At 46.4% G+C, this 16,553-nt stretch overlaps 3 protein-coding genes across 12 annotated transcripts in view; all 3 read left to right on the plus strand.

The window, feature by feature from the left end:
• Window positions 1–1,394, plus strand: part of OSBPL5 (oxysterol binding protein like 5) — a 173,143-nt gene extending 171,749 nt beyond the window's left edge. For all 7 annotated transcript variants that reach the window (XM_059849012.1, XM_059849013.1, XM_059849017.1 and 4 more), the window contains one exon: window positions 50–1,394. In XM_059849012.1, the coding sequence (XP_059704995.1) occupies window positions 50–185 (136 nt within the window). In that variant the 3' untranslated portion in view covers window positions 186–1,394. The remainder of the gene's footprint in view (window positions 1–49) is intronic.
• Window positions 1,395–2,988: 1,594 nt separating this feature from the next.
• On the plus strand, window positions 2,989–13,837 carry LOC132328814 (tumor necrosis factor receptor superfamily member 26-like). Of its 2 annotated transcripts, XM_059849018.1 has the most exons (10): window positions 2,989–3,081; window positions 4,505–4,595; window positions 5,340–5,471; window positions 5,618–5,729; window positions 6,327–6,394; window positions 7,021–7,122; window positions 8,088–8,122; window positions 11,660–11,848; window positions 12,285–12,330; window positions 13,133–13,837. In XM_059849018.1, the coding sequence occupies exons 1-10, from the start codon at window positions 3,037–3,039 to the stop codon at window positions 13,315–13,317; spliced, it is 1,005 nt and encodes a 334-aa protein (XP_059705001.1). In that variant the 5' UTR covers window positions 2,989–3,036; the 3' UTR covers window positions 13,318–13,837. The 2 variants fall into 2 exon arrangements, with proteins under 2 accessions (XP_059705001.1, XP_059705002.1); XM_059849019.1 differs by lacking the exon at window positions 11,660–11,848.
• Window positions 13,838–14,728: 891 nt separating this feature from the next.
• CARS1 (cysteinyl-tRNA synthetase 1) overlaps window positions 14,729–16,553 on the plus strand; it is a 33,404-nt gene continuing 31,579 nt past the window's right edge. Inside the window, exon 1 of one of the 3 annotated variants that reach the window (XM_059849022.1) lies at window positions 14,729–14,907. In XM_059849022.1, coding sequence (XP_059705005.1) covers window positions 14,880–14,907 — 28 coding nt within the window. In that variant the 5' untranslated portion in view covers window positions 14,729–14,879. The remainder of the gene's footprint in view (window positions 14,908–16,553) is intronic. The other 2 variants (XM_059849020.1, XM_059849021.1) reach the window with 2 other exon arrangements.

Below are 16,553 nucleotides of genomic sequence, written 5' to 3' on the forward strand. Positions count from 1 at the left end.
GTCACGGCTCTCTCCAACACACAAATAATCGCATTGCTTTCTTTTGCAGAAACCTCAGCGCTCTGAACAAAAAGTCCTTCCACAGGAAGGCCTCTTCTGAAAACTTCCTCCTGGACTCTCGCTGTTGGTTTCTCCTCTGCATCTTTCTTACGTGTCAACTCTTCATTAATTATGTCTTCAAATAAAATCACTACGTTTGGCAGCAATAATGATCACTGGCTGCAGGAGGGGGCCACTCACGCAAGGAGCCCAGCGAGGCACCAAAGCACTTTAGAACCAACACAGCAGAGGTGGAAGGAGGTGGAAAAACGAGGTTAAAAAGGGACCTAGGAACGTGCAAAACTTTGTTCCTGCAGATTATGTCATTTTTTGCCTTTTACATGTACATCTTCAAGGACCTCTTAACCTGTATGGGCCTTAATGCTGAAGCCAAATGTAGCTTTAATTGTGCAATTTGTTTTCTATGTTTTGTCATTTTCTGATGCAATTAATAATTACCCAGCAGTATTGGTAACCCCAAAATGGTAATCACCTCAACATTTTGGAAAAGTCACGGTGGCCTGGGTCATAGCTCCAGGAGTGAGGAAGAGCAGTTGGGGAGCTGTAAAGAACTGATGTCCACGGTGCCTGTCCGGCTGCCTTTAATTACAGGAGAGAGAACACTTGGTCCAAAAAATCCAGCCCTGGGATATTAAGTCATGATCTGTTTAGTCAGCCCATGCAGAATGGGACCTCAGGATGTGTTTTGTTTTCCATTCCACAGAAACTATAAATATACACAATTTCCTAGAGTCATTCTGCTTTAGGAAATGGGAAGTATTCAGTGAGAGCTCCTTGTCTGGTTACGGAGCTGACTGGTGTCCTGGGTCTGGCCCATCGAGGGTGATGTCAGACACGCACGCCTGTTTGTAAAACCTGGTCACTTACTCTTCTTGTTATTATTTGCTATATGGCTGTTTTATAATATCACACACTAGCATTGTAGAGAGAAATCCACTGCCCCAGCATAGGTGAGAAGGATGGGAGCGATGTAGGTGTACGTGTGTTTGGTCTTAGGCACATTTATTGTCAAAGGTCAGGAAAGAGGGAGGGTTTTGCCACTGCATTGTTCAACCCTGTTAATAGTCTTCCTATTTTACACCATTTTTTAAAGATTTGCAATATTTTCTGTAGACTGCAGACAATACTAAGCCTTTCTTTTCTGGCCTGAAGTAGTTCCAAGTGGTAAGTACTGCTATATATACAGCCTTAAAATACTTAGTGGTGGTGCCAGTCTGGGCTATCTTTCAATGTAAATGTTTCCAAATTTTTAAGTACATTCCTCGTCATATTCCCCAGTTAGGGGAAACCTGTTTGTGCTTGATATGTTGAAATAAAACTACACACAACTTTCAGTGGCAGTCTATCTGACAAATTATTTTGGGGTTTGTGTTTGTTAGTTTTTTAAAAGTAAATTACTTTCTAGAAGAAAATCTATGGGAAATTGCCTCTAAGAATGTCAGACCTGGGCCATAAGTTAGAACAGCAATAGCAGTTTGATACCACTCTGGCTGAAATTGTGAGAAATTGGCTGAAATTGTCTTCTTATTGCAGCAACTTCCACAGAAAGAGAAGTGGTTCCCTTGATTTTCACTTTTGTACATGCAAATGTACAAACGTATCTTGGACTTAGGAAACCTTTATATCAAGGGCTTGAGGATAGTGAATAGATTGTTCCACAGAGAGAACTGCAGCTCTCTGATATGAACAGGCAGGGTAAGAGCCAGCATCTGGAAGCTGACATTCAGGAAACTGATCACAAGTGCTAAAGGGTGAGAGTGGCTTTGTTATTAGCAAAAGTCTCCAGAAAACCAAAGCATTCTTCATTCTTGAGGAAACATCCTTGGAGAATATCAACATTATTGACACAGATTGGGTGCCTTTTTGAAGGATGTCATCCTATTCACTCTTTCTGAGAAAGTCTGACCCATGCCACATGTGGTGTAAAACTCAATGAGAGGGTGCTTCCTCTGCTTTCCAGGCTGTGCAAAGTTCCCTATGCAGCTTCAAAGTGTTTGCTCCTGTTTGGATGTATCCAAGTGTTTGGATGTAAAGCTGTGCAAACACATCCACTAATCTCCTTGGAATGCTTCAGCAAGTCAGCACATCTCTGGCCTATCAGCACAGCCTTCCTCATCACTCTCATCCTGCTTTTGGAGCATGTGTTTTGAGTTATGGAAAGGCGCCTCTCCACCTCGGAAGGGCTGTTTCCATCCCTTGGGTACAATTGTATCCAAGCTTTGGGAAATGGTTACCAAACAACAACAGAAAAAACCCCAGACAACCCAAGCCCCCTGAACCGAAGAGAAACAGTGCTGAGCAGGAAGCCTTCAGTGGGTGTAAATGTGAGTGCAGGAGATTGTTTGAATTATTTTCATTTTACCAAACTATGCACCCACAGGGATTGCACTAGGACTTGTAAGTGCAGTTGAGTAAAATAAAAACACTGTTACCACAAGAGCAGCAGTTCAGTGAAAGAAACTATCAACAAGTTAATTCAGCATCAGCAGAGGAAGAGTTTCCAACATTTACAGCTGCTGCCACAGAGGATTAGAAAATAATCCCAAAAGGAACAGCCTATGAATCTTTGTGCCATTAATTTTAATCCAGTTTCAGCAACCTGGAGGTGAATGTTCCTACATGCCAGTTACATGCACATGGGAGATGAAAAGTATTCTTGAGGAAAATCGTGGCCAGAAACGTTATTTCTCTGGGAGGAATAACTACTGGGGAGAAACGTGAGAACCCTTTTAGGGCTTCAGAAAACCCAGTTATATGCACTTTGCGCCATCTTGGGAAATTTCTCCTCACAGCTTTTCCCGCAGCTTTTTGTGATCAGGGTGGACAGCCCTTCAGCACCTGCGGCAATTAACCGCGGCTTCTGCCCTTTCTGCCGAGAAGGGACGGCTGTGAGGGCCGAGAGCGCTCGGTGCCCCACCTGTGCCCCGCCTCCCGCCGGGAATAAGAGCGGCGGCAGCGCGGGGCGGGCCCAGAGCGATGGGCGCCGTCATGGGAGCCGGGCGAGCGGTGGGGCTGCTGCTGGTAAGTGCCGGCTGGGGCTTTCTGTCCCACGGCTGCTGCTAAGTGCCGGCTGGGGCTCTCTGTCCCACGGCTGCTGCTAAGTGCCGGCTGGGGCTCTCTGTCCCACGGCTGCTGCTAAGTGCCGGCTGGGGCTCTCTGTCCCACGGTTGCTGCTAAGTGCCGGCTGGGGCTCTCTGGCCCGCAGGGCGTGGGCTCACCCTCCACCTGCCCGCCGCGAGTGCTGGCTTCCAGCCGCCCGCAGCCCGAACCCAAATCCTGGCTTTTGAGGCGGAAAAAGTCTTCCTCCAGCTCTAGCGTGAAGGAGCCTTGTGGGCTTTTCTGTCCCTTTCTTCTTCAAGAGGCTTTGGTAACCTTCCCGAACTTTTGTTCGTGTTTGATGTCTCGGGAAACCTGCGGCAGCGCCGCTGCCGTGAACCCAGCGCCCTCAGGGAATAAATTTAGCACGTCTCCCTGTCTGTTCCTACCGCACTCGCTGCCTCCTTTCCTTCTCTCCTCGTAGGAAAAAAAAAAGTTACAAGGAGTGAGTTCTTTAAAACTCCTCGGGTTATTTAAGTATGAAACTGGAAGTTTTCTCACCTCCCTACAGTTACGGGGAGGATTTTCAGTCTACCAAGGAGAGAGTTTAAAGAGCGGGACCCTCTTGGTTTTAGCTTAGACTTGCCCGCTGCTGACAATTAGCTCCGGGGACCTCGGCGTGCCGGCCTCCTCTTCCCCTCCTCCCGCTTTTGCTCTAGAGGATTTCTCTCTTTGTATGAGGCTTCTGAGGATGTGACTCAGCTGCCCCGGGACCGAGCCTGCGCTCGCCTCCCTGGAAGCGCTTGGACATACCGGGACAGCGAGGCTGCGTGGGAGCCCTGCCCGGTAGTGCGCTGCCTGCACGTTTCATCCTCTTAAAAAAAACAAACAAACAAAAAACAAAACAAAAAAACATTCCCAATGTTCGTGTAGTATTGCTAATGACTCGACTTGTCTTCTGCCTAAGATTTGAGCCAGTGAGACGTGTTGGAGGAGTCTGTGGGGCGTTTCCTCAGTTTTGTGGGAGCGAGACTAGCACTGATTCTGATGAATTAAAAGGATGTGGGAAGGGAGAAACTAATCCCTTGCACACCGCAAAAACTTTGGCGTCTGCAATTCAACTGCAGTGAAATAGTGGAAAGAAAACAAAAGTTTATATGGCGGCAGGAACGTGTGGCAACAGTTGCCTAAAGCCCATCAGGTGCTGCACGGTGCTGCCTTAACCCCAGCTTTGTGATGGCAATTACTGCTGTGAGCAGCACTTAGCAGAAATTAGTTTGGGTTTCCTCTGTGGCTTCCCATAAACTTCTGAATGTGTTTCCAAGTCTTTACAAGTTAATCTCCCCGAGATAGTTATCGTGTCCAGGGAGGATGACTCACTCAAGAGGCCTGTTTGCCTCCGCTGTAGGCTGTGCTGCTGACGATGCCTAGAGCCCGAGCGAGCTGTGGGGAGAGAGAGTACTTCCATCAAGGTCTCTGTTGTGTCTTTTGTGAAGCAGGTAAGTCTTTGAGTAGTTACAGCTGATAGCAATTGCTTCTTACATTGCATGCTGTGAAAGTGTAAGCCTCGTTGGAGCTGTGGGGACTTCTTGGTGCTGTAAAGGTTGGCCTCCACTTTCAAGTGAGAGCCCCTTAATGCAACAGGCAGTGACTGGGAGAGGTGCTTTGGCAAGCCAGGAAGCCTTTGCTTGTGGTTGAGGATAAAATTTTTGAAGTTAAGTGATTTAGTTAACACAAATAACAGGCCTAGGGAAATTCTGATATTTCTGTGTCTGTAGCCAAAACTTCAGTATGATTTTGCTCTCCTCTCCGTGCTCAGTGTGTGCAGAGCTAACAAGTTTTGCACCAAGAAGAAAACTCTCATTATTATCAGAAGCTTACTGGTGCATTTAGGTGGGATTCAGACAAAGGAGAAAGAAGTTTTTTGAAAGCACTTCTCCCTGGGCTCGCCCCTTTCCTTCAGCAATGGTACCATCCACAGGCTCCTTGCCTGCTGCAGTGACTCATTCTTCCAGCAGATACCTTGCTGGATGCCTCGTTTTGCACCTCTCCCTGTCTGAGTTGCAAATTGCAGATGTTCCTCCTGGCTCTCCTGTGCCTCTTGGTTTGTGTGACATGTGATTGATTTGCAAGGAAGAGTTAAACTTTTCTCAGAAACTTGTGTTGTAATATCTAGGTTTAGCCCTTTGTCTGTCAAAAGATCCCCTGAGATTGCTGCTGCTGCCAGTTCTCTTCTTCCACAGGTACCTTTGTTGCTGACCACTGCAATGCTTCACATTTGAAAGGAAAATGTGACCCTTGCAAGGAAGGAAAAGGCTTTACTGCCTATGCCAACGGCTTGGAGGAATGCTTGCCTTGCAGACGGTGCAAAGAGGGTACCAAACCTTATGAAACCTTAACAATTTCCCCTTTTTTTAATGTGGAAAACCTGGACTTCATTGATCATATTGAACTTAAAAGTAAATTGCCTTTATGGCCTGAGTACAATCTTTGCACTTGCTAACTTGTATTTTATTTTTAGATCAGATAACTCTGAGACCCTGTACTCTGACACAGAATGCTGAGTGCCAGTGCAAACAAGGGTATTTCTGTGATGACGAGGGCTGTGAAATGTGTCGGAGAATCAGTCAAGAGTAAGTTTGAGAATAAGTTGCTATTTTCTTCTAGGGAATGTTAGAGCTGTGGCCCAATCTGTGCCAATAGTTAATACATGTCTTCAGGCTGTAAATAATTGCCCTGAAGCCAAATGGCATTTTTCATGCAGTCAAATTTTAAGTGTCAAAACCTGTGATGTTGAGGCCTAGAAAGACGTGGACTTGGGGGTATCATTGTGGTTGTTGCTTATGGCTGTAAACTTGCATTTTTCATGTCTTGAGGTTGGTATTTCCACAGAACACACTTGAATGAACTTTCTAGCACCCAGCTTAAAATTTTAGTGTGTAGAGCTACCTGTTGAAGTTAACTAACTGTGCATGAATAATGCCTATACTCTGTGGTTTGTTGTTTTTTTTATTTTTTCTTCCTCCACTTAGACACTAACATACATGAATTTTATCTGCTTTCTTTTATCTTGTAGTCTTGTCTTGGATTGTTTAAAGGTACACCTCTATCAAAGTTTATGCATGTTCTATTCATGGTTCTGAGCTCTGTCTGAAAAAGAATCAGGCCTGGACAGAGCTGCGTACTGATCTAGAAATGTTGGTACAATGTTCTGTTACCATCCACTTCAGGCATCCAGACGGGAATGAAATCCTGCTGAATTCCACTGATACTGCAGAACTAGGCTTAACCAATCAAGGTCTGTTACACAAATCCCACTCAGCTTGGTTTGTTGGGTCTGTGGCTTCAGGCTAATAACACCAGAGTAGTCTGTAAAACAGTGGTTTCGTCTACTGTAATGTGTTTAAGAGCAGCTGCCTTTTAGTCTGGGAGTTATTTGCTAAAGACAATTCTCAAAGGGATTGATGGGACAAATCACCTGGAGCTTTTCCCTTGGTGAAAAGCTACATGTGTTGCCAGAGTCCTTAAAGCTGCAAGGGTGACACAGTTGAAAGTTATGGGTAGTGTGAAAATGTTTACTGTGCCTGGAGTCGCTTCCTCTTCTGCCAGGAATGCTCACTGTCCATGCTACAGCACCTGAAGCTAGCTATCATCTTTTGCATACTTGTTTCCCTTTAAGTGTCTCTCCATGAACCCCTGTGGAAGTTGCATTGCAGCTCCCTGCAGAGCTCCCTGAGGCCTTTGGAAGCATGATGTGCAGTGCAAGCAAGTGCTCACATGCTCAGGGCAATGTGTCCATGAGAGTCCCAGGACAAACTGTCTGGGTTATTGTATTAGTTCCAGGCTTAGGTTTTTCTCTAGGACAGCAAGGAATATCTTTTTGGGGGACTGTTTCAGTACTAATTTTTTTTTCTTACTTTACAGGGAAGGAAGCTCGTGTTTGGGTTATTCCGGTGCTTCTGTCGGCCGGTTTGGGTTTGCTAGTAGTTGTTGTTGTTGTTGTTAAAAAGCTGAAGTGTGATAAAGGTAACTGCTTGATTATTATCCATGAAATTTGCTTTCCAGAGTTAGGCAAAGAATGCACTAGGGCTGACCCTGGTTCTTGTGTTGCCTTACAGGGGACCTGTTTAAGCTCTAGTTCATTTTGCTTGTGATTGAAATTAGCAAATTAGTAAAGTGAAGAGTAGTTTTGCTTGGTAAATAAAATGCATAATCCTTAACTATGAGCTTTCTTATCTTGCTGACAGATGCCTCTGCTTCAAAGCAAGATTATCATAAGGTCCTTAGAGAGGACTTCTCCAATCAACTTGCCTTGTATTGGCAAGGAGGAAAAACCTGTGTGGGGGTTTAGATGCATGGGCTAAAAAGTAGCAACTAATTAGACCACTAATTACTTTCACTCTGTTTGGTTGTGGGGATTTTTTTGGTACAAATTGGTTCCCTTTAGTCATTTGAACCTCTTAATGTGAGTGTTTGGTTGATAAGTTCTGTGGGAATTTATTTTTTAGTGGAAATTGAGCTGTTTTCCTTGGAAACGTCTATTTCCACGATTGTGTTTTAAAGAACTTTTGCTACTAGCATGGTTAAAATAATACTGAAAGCTATTGTGAATCTTAAGTGCTAAGTTTGCTGAAATCATGTCTTACTGATTGTATTGCAGTAAAGACAATTTCTGCCTTCTGTATTGCAATAGCCTACAAAAAATTCTGAGAAACAAAAGCTGGAGTAGAGGAGGTGGCAAGAGTGGCTTAAAAGTCAAACAGCATCTTGTAGTCTGCATTTTACTGAGCAGGATTAAGGCACAGCTGTTGGTGGAAGCTAAGGGTTGTACTGGGGTGAAATGTATGACAGGCCAAGGAAACTAAATGGCTTTTAAAAGCTTTGGCTGTGTTACAAAAGTTTCTATTGTGTAGAAGTCTTGTGTGATTTCAGCTATGTTTAAGTTGCTGCAATACTTAGAAGTTGCTCAGACTTTTTTTTTTTTTTTTCAGCTGCCTCAACTGTTAAAGATGTAGAGGGACATCTGGTAAGTATGTGATGGACCAAGTGTTTCATCTTTAATTGCTCACAGCCTAATTGTACCTGACACACAGCCCTCAATGTTTTGTCTCACTGTAGATCTCTGGTAGGATGTGTTCCTGTGATGCAACAAGTTGTGATTCATGCAACAAGGTCAGAAATTAATTAGCAAGTGTCTGATGCATTCAATAGCTGCTGTTGTCTGCTGCAGTTGGCCTTGTCAACTGGACAACACTTCAGAGCCTATGACCAGGATGCCTTGGAAGCAGGGAAAAAACTTGGACTAGCTGCAAGTTTTCACTTCAGACCATCTCCAAGTGATATCTTGATCCAGTTTAATTTCACTTTTGCTGCTTCACATGTGTATTCCCCAGCTGTTGGCAGCTATTTTTTGGTGTGGCAGCATGGTGGTGTTCCAGCTCTCATTGCGACTACAAATTATTATTTCATAAGACTTAACCACTCCTGATCCGGTAAAGTGATTGAGTCTTCCTGCCTCTGGGCTCATGTCACAAGCTACAGACCAGGATCTGACAGTCTGAATTCTTGGTCTTAAGCAGTCCCAAAAGAGGAGGGGTTCAGAGCATGCCAGTCTCAAAGTACATCCCTAAAAAGGGTTTATCCAGCTGAGGCTGGCTGCTGGCAAATGTTCCAACTTGAAGCTGGGTATACCCTGGCATCCTGCAACAAATGACATTTCAGAACCTTACTTTTTGAGTCTAAAAAACCTATTGCTAGCCCAGCACTCTGCAAGACAAATACAAGGCTGGATGAAGTAAATATAAGCTGGCTTTAATTTATGTAGTTAGAAACTACATTGCTACCAGCACCACAAGGCAAAAATGAGCTCAGTCTTAGTTTTACACAACGTTAGTCTTGATGAGCAACTAGGAAAAATATCCAGACTGATCTCAGTGTGTGTACAGCACTTTTTTTTCTCCCTGGAGCTTCTCTTGTCCCTCACCAATGCATTACCCACTCAGTGTATGCACTCTGTCTAATGTTACTAATTAGACATTTTGAGTAATTAAATGTATTTTAATTATGCAAAAATACTTGAAGACTGAGGAAACAGAATTGAAAGAGATGTTCAAAGGCTCACCCTAAACTCTGCTCCTTTTCTTTTTTAAGGTCCATAAGTGGCTCAAATATGTGAAACACCCCAGGTTTTTTGTTGCGTTGTGTCTCCCCTCACACCCTGGCCAGATTTGTAGCACTTCATCTATTTATAGAAGCTGATGAAGAAACGTGACAAAAAACCTGGTCAAAATGTTGTAGCATAGGAATAGCAAATATAACATGTCTTTAATTTCAATAAAATAGTTGCGGAATGATGCAGTTACAAATTGGTGCATGGTGCCACTTGTCTCTCATCTAAGAGCTGTCACAGGCAGATGCAAAGTTTGCACTTGGAGTGCTCATGCAGCTATAAGAGCTTATTTGCTAAGGAGAGTTCTACTGATGCAGTCCTGATACTGAGTATTTTGGCACCTACACACCTTCCCTTCCAAAGAACCAGTGAATTCATACTGCTCTAGTGCCTCCAACAACTGCTGATACTTGAATAGCTGGGTTTTGAAACAAAAGGGTCAGCCATGACACTGCTCTTTCAGTCATTTGTTTTCCTGTTTAAGAATTATCCTGTATAAATAAGATGAACTTCATTAATGTGCTTATACCCTTAAACAGAAAGTGTTTCAGTGAGAATGATGTACAACTACCTGGGTCATATGTAGGGGGGCTCCCCTCACATCCCCCCTTATGCATGTTGGTCACGGGGTGGTGTCACCTGTGGGTCACTGTCACTGCAAATAGGAAGTATGCTGGCTTATGCTTACAAAGAGCTTGTACCTTAATAAACACAAGTCTCAGGGGCAAAACAGTAACTCATCATCCTCATTTTCCACATACAAATAAATACTCCTAAAGCTTGCCAGCTTTAGCACTACCTGTCATGTGAGACAGGCTGCTCTGCTTTGTGCTTGTACTGTTCATGCTGACCTACTCCCTGGCTATGCTTGTTTAATGAATTGACAGTGCCAGAAAGGAAGGGAACCTTTCTTGCTGGCTTCCCTCTTTCTCCCTTCACAAAAACTATGCAATGTACCTGGGTGCTCACTGGCTTCTTTCAACTGATTATAGTTTGTGGACCTACCAGGAAAGCCAATCCAGGCACAGACAGCCCAAGGCAGTGCACTGCCATGGAGCTGACAGGCTACTTGGCAACAGTTCTGAGCATCAGCCTTGACATAGCAATAGGCTTGAGACCCCTGGTGCTGTTTAGTCATCTCAGGTGCAGCAAGGCAGTTTAATTCCCTCTGTCTTAGGAGAGGGACCTACCTTCTGTACCTAGGGAGGAGCAAGCAGCAATCCACATCAGTAAGAACATTAGGAAAAGTTTCCTGTGGTTGTTGTGGAGGCAGCTTGTGTGCCTTACTCTGCAGCCTGGTGGGTGCAGAACAGCCAGGGAGGTGGAGAGTCAGGCTCTGAAACCATTTTGTCACACTCCACTAGTACAAGGTAGGGTAGTGATGGTTCTTTTTTCCTGTCTCAGAGTGCAAAAGACACACAGCAGGTGTGTACACACACTTAGTATTAATCAAAACAAATGCACCTTTTATTGAGTGCTCTCAGCAAATGTGATAGAAGGATTAGAAAGGAGATAAAGGATAGAGAGAGAGAGAGAAAAAGGCAGGGGGGTGGGGACTAGCTACCAATGGCAAGATGAAATTCCCATGGTCCAGCCAATAGATCTGTCTTGTTGTGTTGGGGAGAATCTCAAAGTCTCTGGTTAATTCAGGGGTCTTTTGTAGTCTTATGTCAAGGCAGTGGGTACAGGAGAGTGGAGAATAAGTATGTTGAGAACAAGTACAGACAGACAGTTCAGTTCTGAACAGGACAATACAGTCCCAGCAATGAGCAGGACCCATTGTTTCAGGACTGGGTCCCATGGGAAACCAGTCTTGGTCCAGTGAACACACCTGCAGGCAACACTTGGCAGATGTCCTGCTTCAGTCAGGCCAGCACCGCTGCGTGAGAATTTTAAGGGTCTCAGTCCTTGGGGGGGCTTCATTCTCTGTCTTTGATGGTGGTCATGTGATATACGAGGGATCTTCCGTGGGGCATCACCAAAGTTACCCCAGAAAGTCAGTCTTTCTCTAAAGCGGGTGGCGTCTGGCCAAGAGGTGGGGAAATCCATGGGCTATTGTGATGAGTGGGTATTGTGAAGCAGGTGTAAGCGTACAGGCAGAGCTACTCCTTGCCAGGCCCTGCCCAAAGCAGTGTACCATGGTGACACAGCAAGCACACCGGTGAACAATCACTTGGCAAGCATCCACTTCAGCCAGGCCAGAACTCCAGTCAGGGTCTTCAACATCTTGGTCTTTGTCCTTGTGACGGTCGTGAGGCAAATGAGGGAAACTTTGGACTGTCTCTTACACATTTGAAGTCTAATTCTGTAAAGGCTGTTACTTTGCAAATAATCAGCTCTCCCTTTATGTCTCTGACATCTGGTGACTTCAAGTATTTCCTTTTCTTTCTCCAGAAGAAAATAGTGGAAAGTAGTGTGGTTTCTGAGAAGGGCACTGTCCCGTGCAGGAGCTGGAAGTGCTGTATGACAGCGTGGTTGAGGAGGATTGCTAAGTCCTCATTGGCAGCAAAACCTGTCCAGAATTCTGCTTTTCAGCAGACTGCCCTATCTAATGTTCCACATGGAACTCCAGCAAATTGTAAGGTAAGTGTGTGTGTGCGAAATGATCCTTGTATTTCCCCTAATATAGGTATCCCTTTAGTTGAGCTTGTAACTATTCCTAGAGCTTTCAGGCAAAACAAGAGGAAACTTCCCCTTAAAGATGTAATAGGAAGTAGGGGAAGTGATAGCTTGGGGGAAAAAAAACTTCAATCCCTCATTTAATTTACCCTGCCTCTTTCATCTCCCCAACAGAAGCTACTGTTTTGTGATAGCAGCGAATGTTGCCTTAGAGCCAGTAATGTGTTTGTTTCACCATGCAATTTTCTTTACTCCAGTACTTTCAGGTCTGCTCTGAAATCTGCTTCCCTTCCCCTATTTGCTGTGTGTGATGTAAAAGAAAGCTGTCAAATAGGTAAAAAAGCAATAGTGAGTGAAGCATCCTGATTTGTTGGAGCAATGGTCCAACTTTGTATTACAGGTACAAGAACCAAGTCAGATAATTGTTAAAGATCTCTCTCTACGTGGTAAGTATTTCATAAATTGGCAGTACTTGGAATTTGGTTTTATTTCCTCTTGACTTTAGTCTACTTACAGAGTAGTATAAAGAGGCTAATGATTATTGCTTAGAGCTATAAGGCTTCCAGTTTATTGTAAAATATGCTGAAACAGGATTATTGCTGCATTTGTAATCCCTGTGGTGAACTGTTCTACTTTGGAGCATGACTTTTGTGCATGGGAGTATAGCACAGTCAGGATTTTAAGAATGGTACAAATTTTTGAAAAATGTTTTAAAACAAGTCTGCATTGCAGCAGTGTACTCTGCTTTACTGAGTGAAGTGTAGGTCAGAGTGAGAGATCTCTCAGTCAAATGTCCCCTCACGTGGAAGAGCACATCAAACCTTCATACACCCACCAGCAAATTGTTGTGCTGGATGTCCAAGTGATGGGTTTTGCTCTGGTGGTCTTGGTGTGGCAAACCTGTGCCAGCAGCATAGTGAAGTGGTTAAAACTTCATCTTCAGTAGCCCCGCCAAGGGAACATATCAGCCAATGAAGCCTTCCTCAAAACCACCTTTAGTGGATGGTGTCCTGCCTTAGGGGACCACTACTGAGAATGCACCAATACCTTTAGCTACTTTCAAGGCCACTTAGTAGAAAACGTATTTGTCCTGCTGCTTCTTAGGTGCCAAACCCTGCCTTGCTGCTGCTGTTTGGTCTCTGCAGGTATTGGCTGAAAATTAAGGGGAAAGTATGTGTGTGAGCTATGGGAAAAAACCTCTGTGTTTTAAAATCCAAGCTGATGTGTGTTGTGTGCTTCTTCTTGCAGAACTCAGAGAGACCTTTGATGTCTTTACAAAGGAAGTACCACCACAACAGTGGAAGCGGCTTATGGGAACTCTTCTACAGGAAAACAATATTGATAAAATTATTTCTAAATTTCCTAATAATAGAGAAGAACAATCACATCAGATGCTTCTCATCTGGAAAAACAAACTGGGAAAGAAACAATGAATTATTAATTTACTAGATGCATTGAGGCACATAGATACCAAGGCTTGTTACAGCATATTAAACACTTTAAAAAGTAATAACATTATAAGTAAAGTAGAAGCTGAAGATTAATGTTTATGAAGAACTGCAAAAATGTTTCTGTGTACATATGTGTGTCTTCAGACTTCCTTAAATGAGGGTGTCAGAAACTGCTGGTAGAAATGGAGTTGTTAGCCTCCTCAGCTCATGGAGAGAGCCGGAAGGGATGTAATGCCTTTGTTGTTTTCATGTTTACATGAACTTCCTACCTCTTGAGTCATATAATATTAAACACAGGTGCTGGATGCCCACTTCGGAGCCAGGAGCTCGGGCACCCCTTAGTTTGTGGCAGTGCTGTCCCAGCCTGGGGGCGGGGACCAAGATTCCGCTGCTGATTTTGAGTACTGTGATGCTTTAGTTTCCGAAACCATTTTGTGTTGTATCGGACTGCTCAGCACCGCTATGTTTGAAGCACAGCAATAAAACCCTGGCTCGGACAGAAGCTGGCTCTGGGACTTTATTTTGGCGGCGCCGCCTCCATCCTTGGGGCTATTTAAGGAAAGGCGGGCGGCGGCACTCAGAGCTGGGGCTCGGTGGGCACCGTGCTGTTGGGTGACGGGGTGGCCGCGGTGCCCTGGGCGGTCATATCCCGGCCGGGCAGTGCTGTGTGGGGCAGTGCCGTGTGGGGCTGGACGGTGCTGTGTGGGGCAGTGCCGTGTGGGGCAGTGCTGTGTGAGGCAGTGCCGTGTGGGGCTGGACGGTGCCGTGTGGGGCAGTGCTGTGTGGGGCAGTGCCGTGTGGGGCCGGACGGTGCCGTGTGGGGCCGGACGGTGCCGTGTGGGGCAGTTCTGTGTGGGGCAGTTCTGTGTGGGGCAGTGCCGTGTGGGGCCGGACGGTGCTGTGTGGGGCAGTGCCGTGTGGGGCCGGACGGTGCTGTGTGGGGCAGTGCTGTGTGGGGCAGTGCCGTGTGGGGCCGGACGGTGCCGTGTGGGGCAGTGCTGTGTGGGGCCGGACGGTGCCGTGTGGGGCAGTGCTGTGTGGGGCAGTTCTGTGTGGGGCAGTGCCGTGTAGGGCCAGACGGTGCCGTGTGGGGCAGTGCTGTGTGGGGCAGTGCCGTGTGGGGCCGGACGGTGCCGTGTGGGGCAGTGCCGTGTGGGGCCGGACGGTGCCGTGTGGGGCAGTGCTCTGTGGGGCAGTGCCGTGTGGGGCAGTGCCGTGTGGGGCCGGACCGTGCCGTGTGGGGCAGTGCCGTGTGGGGCAGTGCCGTGTGGGGCAGTGCTGTGTGGGGCCGGACGGTGCCGTGTGGGGCAGTGCCGTGTGGGGCCGGACGGTGCCGTGTGGGGCAGTGCCGTGTGGGGCCAGACGGTGCCGTGTGGGGCAGTGCTGTGTGGGGCCGGGCCGTGCCGCGAGGCGCTGCCCGTTGCCCGGGTGACGCAGGGTTGCCCGTCGGAAGTAGCGTAGTGCGGGCGGGGCGAGGCTTCCGGACGCGCTGTTGCATCAGCTCGGGAGCGAGGGCAGGCGGAGGCAGCAGCAGCAGCTCCGGGATGGCAGCAGCCGCCAGCGCCGAGCACGGTAGGTGGGCGAGCGGCGCCGCGGGCCCCCGGCGGGGCCGGGCCGAGGGGCGGCCGGGGTTGTCACGTCTCGGCGGGGGCCAGGGTCGCGGCGCCGCTGCTGTCACGGCGGGGTCGCGTCCCCTGCGCGTCCCCGGCTCCGCTGGCCGGGGAGCGCCCGGGGGGCCGCGCTGGCGCCGAGCGCCGCGCTGGGGGCGCGTCCCGCGGGATGCGGCTCGCCTTGTGCCCGCCGCGGGTGTGAGGTTAATGCTGGCGTTCGGCGGCTTGTGGAGAGAATTCGGAGCTCCTCGTCACCCCCGTCCGGGAGCAGCTGTCCCCCGGCTCGGTGCGTGCCGGGAGGTGCTGGGTGCGCTCGGTCCGTGCGGCGCTCAGCGCGCCGTCCGTGCTTTCACCTGTCTCTGTGCCTCCCGGACTGTCTTTCCCAAGGCATCGGTGTTCTCTCCTGAACTCACGCCTGAACTTTTGGACTTTTACGGACATTTTTTGTGGTCGTGTTTTAATGATCGGTTGTACTCTTCGCTTCCATATGGAAGGAGGGCTAGGGTAGTACTATAATTTTTGGCACTACTGTAGCAAATGGAAACTTGGAATACCAGTCATGCAAGTATGAAATACCATTATGGTATGTAAAGGGTTGGAAATTTCTGTCATTCCAGTTGAGGATCTGTAAATACAGATATTTTTGCCCCTTTTTCTTTAACAAAGCAACAAAGTAACTGAAAGTTACTTTGATCTTTATTCATATCTTGTAGTATTCCCACTGAAGTGCAACCTTTCTTGTCATCAAGGGATCAGCTTTTTCAGAAGTCTTTTCAGTGTCTTAGGGGAAAAAAACCCAAGAAAGGCTCAGTTCAGGTGCACTTTGAGAAACTCTTTAGGTACTGTTTGTTAGGGTGGGGTGGTTTTTTAACTGAATTTGCAGTTGTTATATTTAGTTTCAGTTCAGGAAAAGTGGAAGTGAAACTTTCAGGGCTCAAAAGACTTGGATTGACAAGCTCTTCCTTGGTGTGGGATACTCCAGTCTTAAAAATCCCTGCTCATCTAAAAGCCTCTTGCTCCTTATGTATGAGACTTGATAAGTCCTTTGTTTTCCTGTCTCTGTGCATGCTGTGTCTGGCATTAGCTGGAATCACTGCATTGGTTTGGTTCTTGTGAAATGTTAATGGAAAAGGAGAATTCATCTTGTCTGAGCAGATGGTTGGAATTCTTTTCAAAGGTACCAGAGTGGCTGGCCAGGATGATAAATGGCCAGTTTGGAGCCGTATTAATAATGTTACATTTGTCTTTTGTGGGTTGTCTTAAATTTGTGAAATCCAAGTTGGACGAGAAGTTACATTTCAAAATGTTCTGAAATGGGTAAGATTTCTTTATGGAGAATGCCTCTGCAGAATTCCCAGAACATTTACATTGTCATCTAATTATGACTGCCAAGGTTAGCAGGTTCAGGGAAGCTCAGGAAACATAATTTTTTCCTGAAGTGAAGTAACTCACCGGTTTTGGGTCAGCTGGCTTACTGCCTTCTTTATGGCTTTCCTGTATTTACTTTGCCAAGCAGCACCTTCAAGAAGCAACTTCATTCTCAAGTTAATAGAAGTGAAAATTTTCAATGAAATTTGATATTGTGGGGATTATGTGTCTTGATTAAAC

The sequence above is a fragment of the Haemorhous mexicanus genome, chromosome 6 (genome assembly GCF_027477595.1).
Source record: "Haemorhous mexicanus isolate bHaeMex1 chromosome 6, bHaeMex1.pri, whole genome shotgun sequence".
In the NCBI taxonomy this organism is placed as follows: Eukaryota; Metazoa; Chordata; class Aves; order Passeriformes; family Fringillidae; genus Haemorhous; species Haemorhous mexicanus.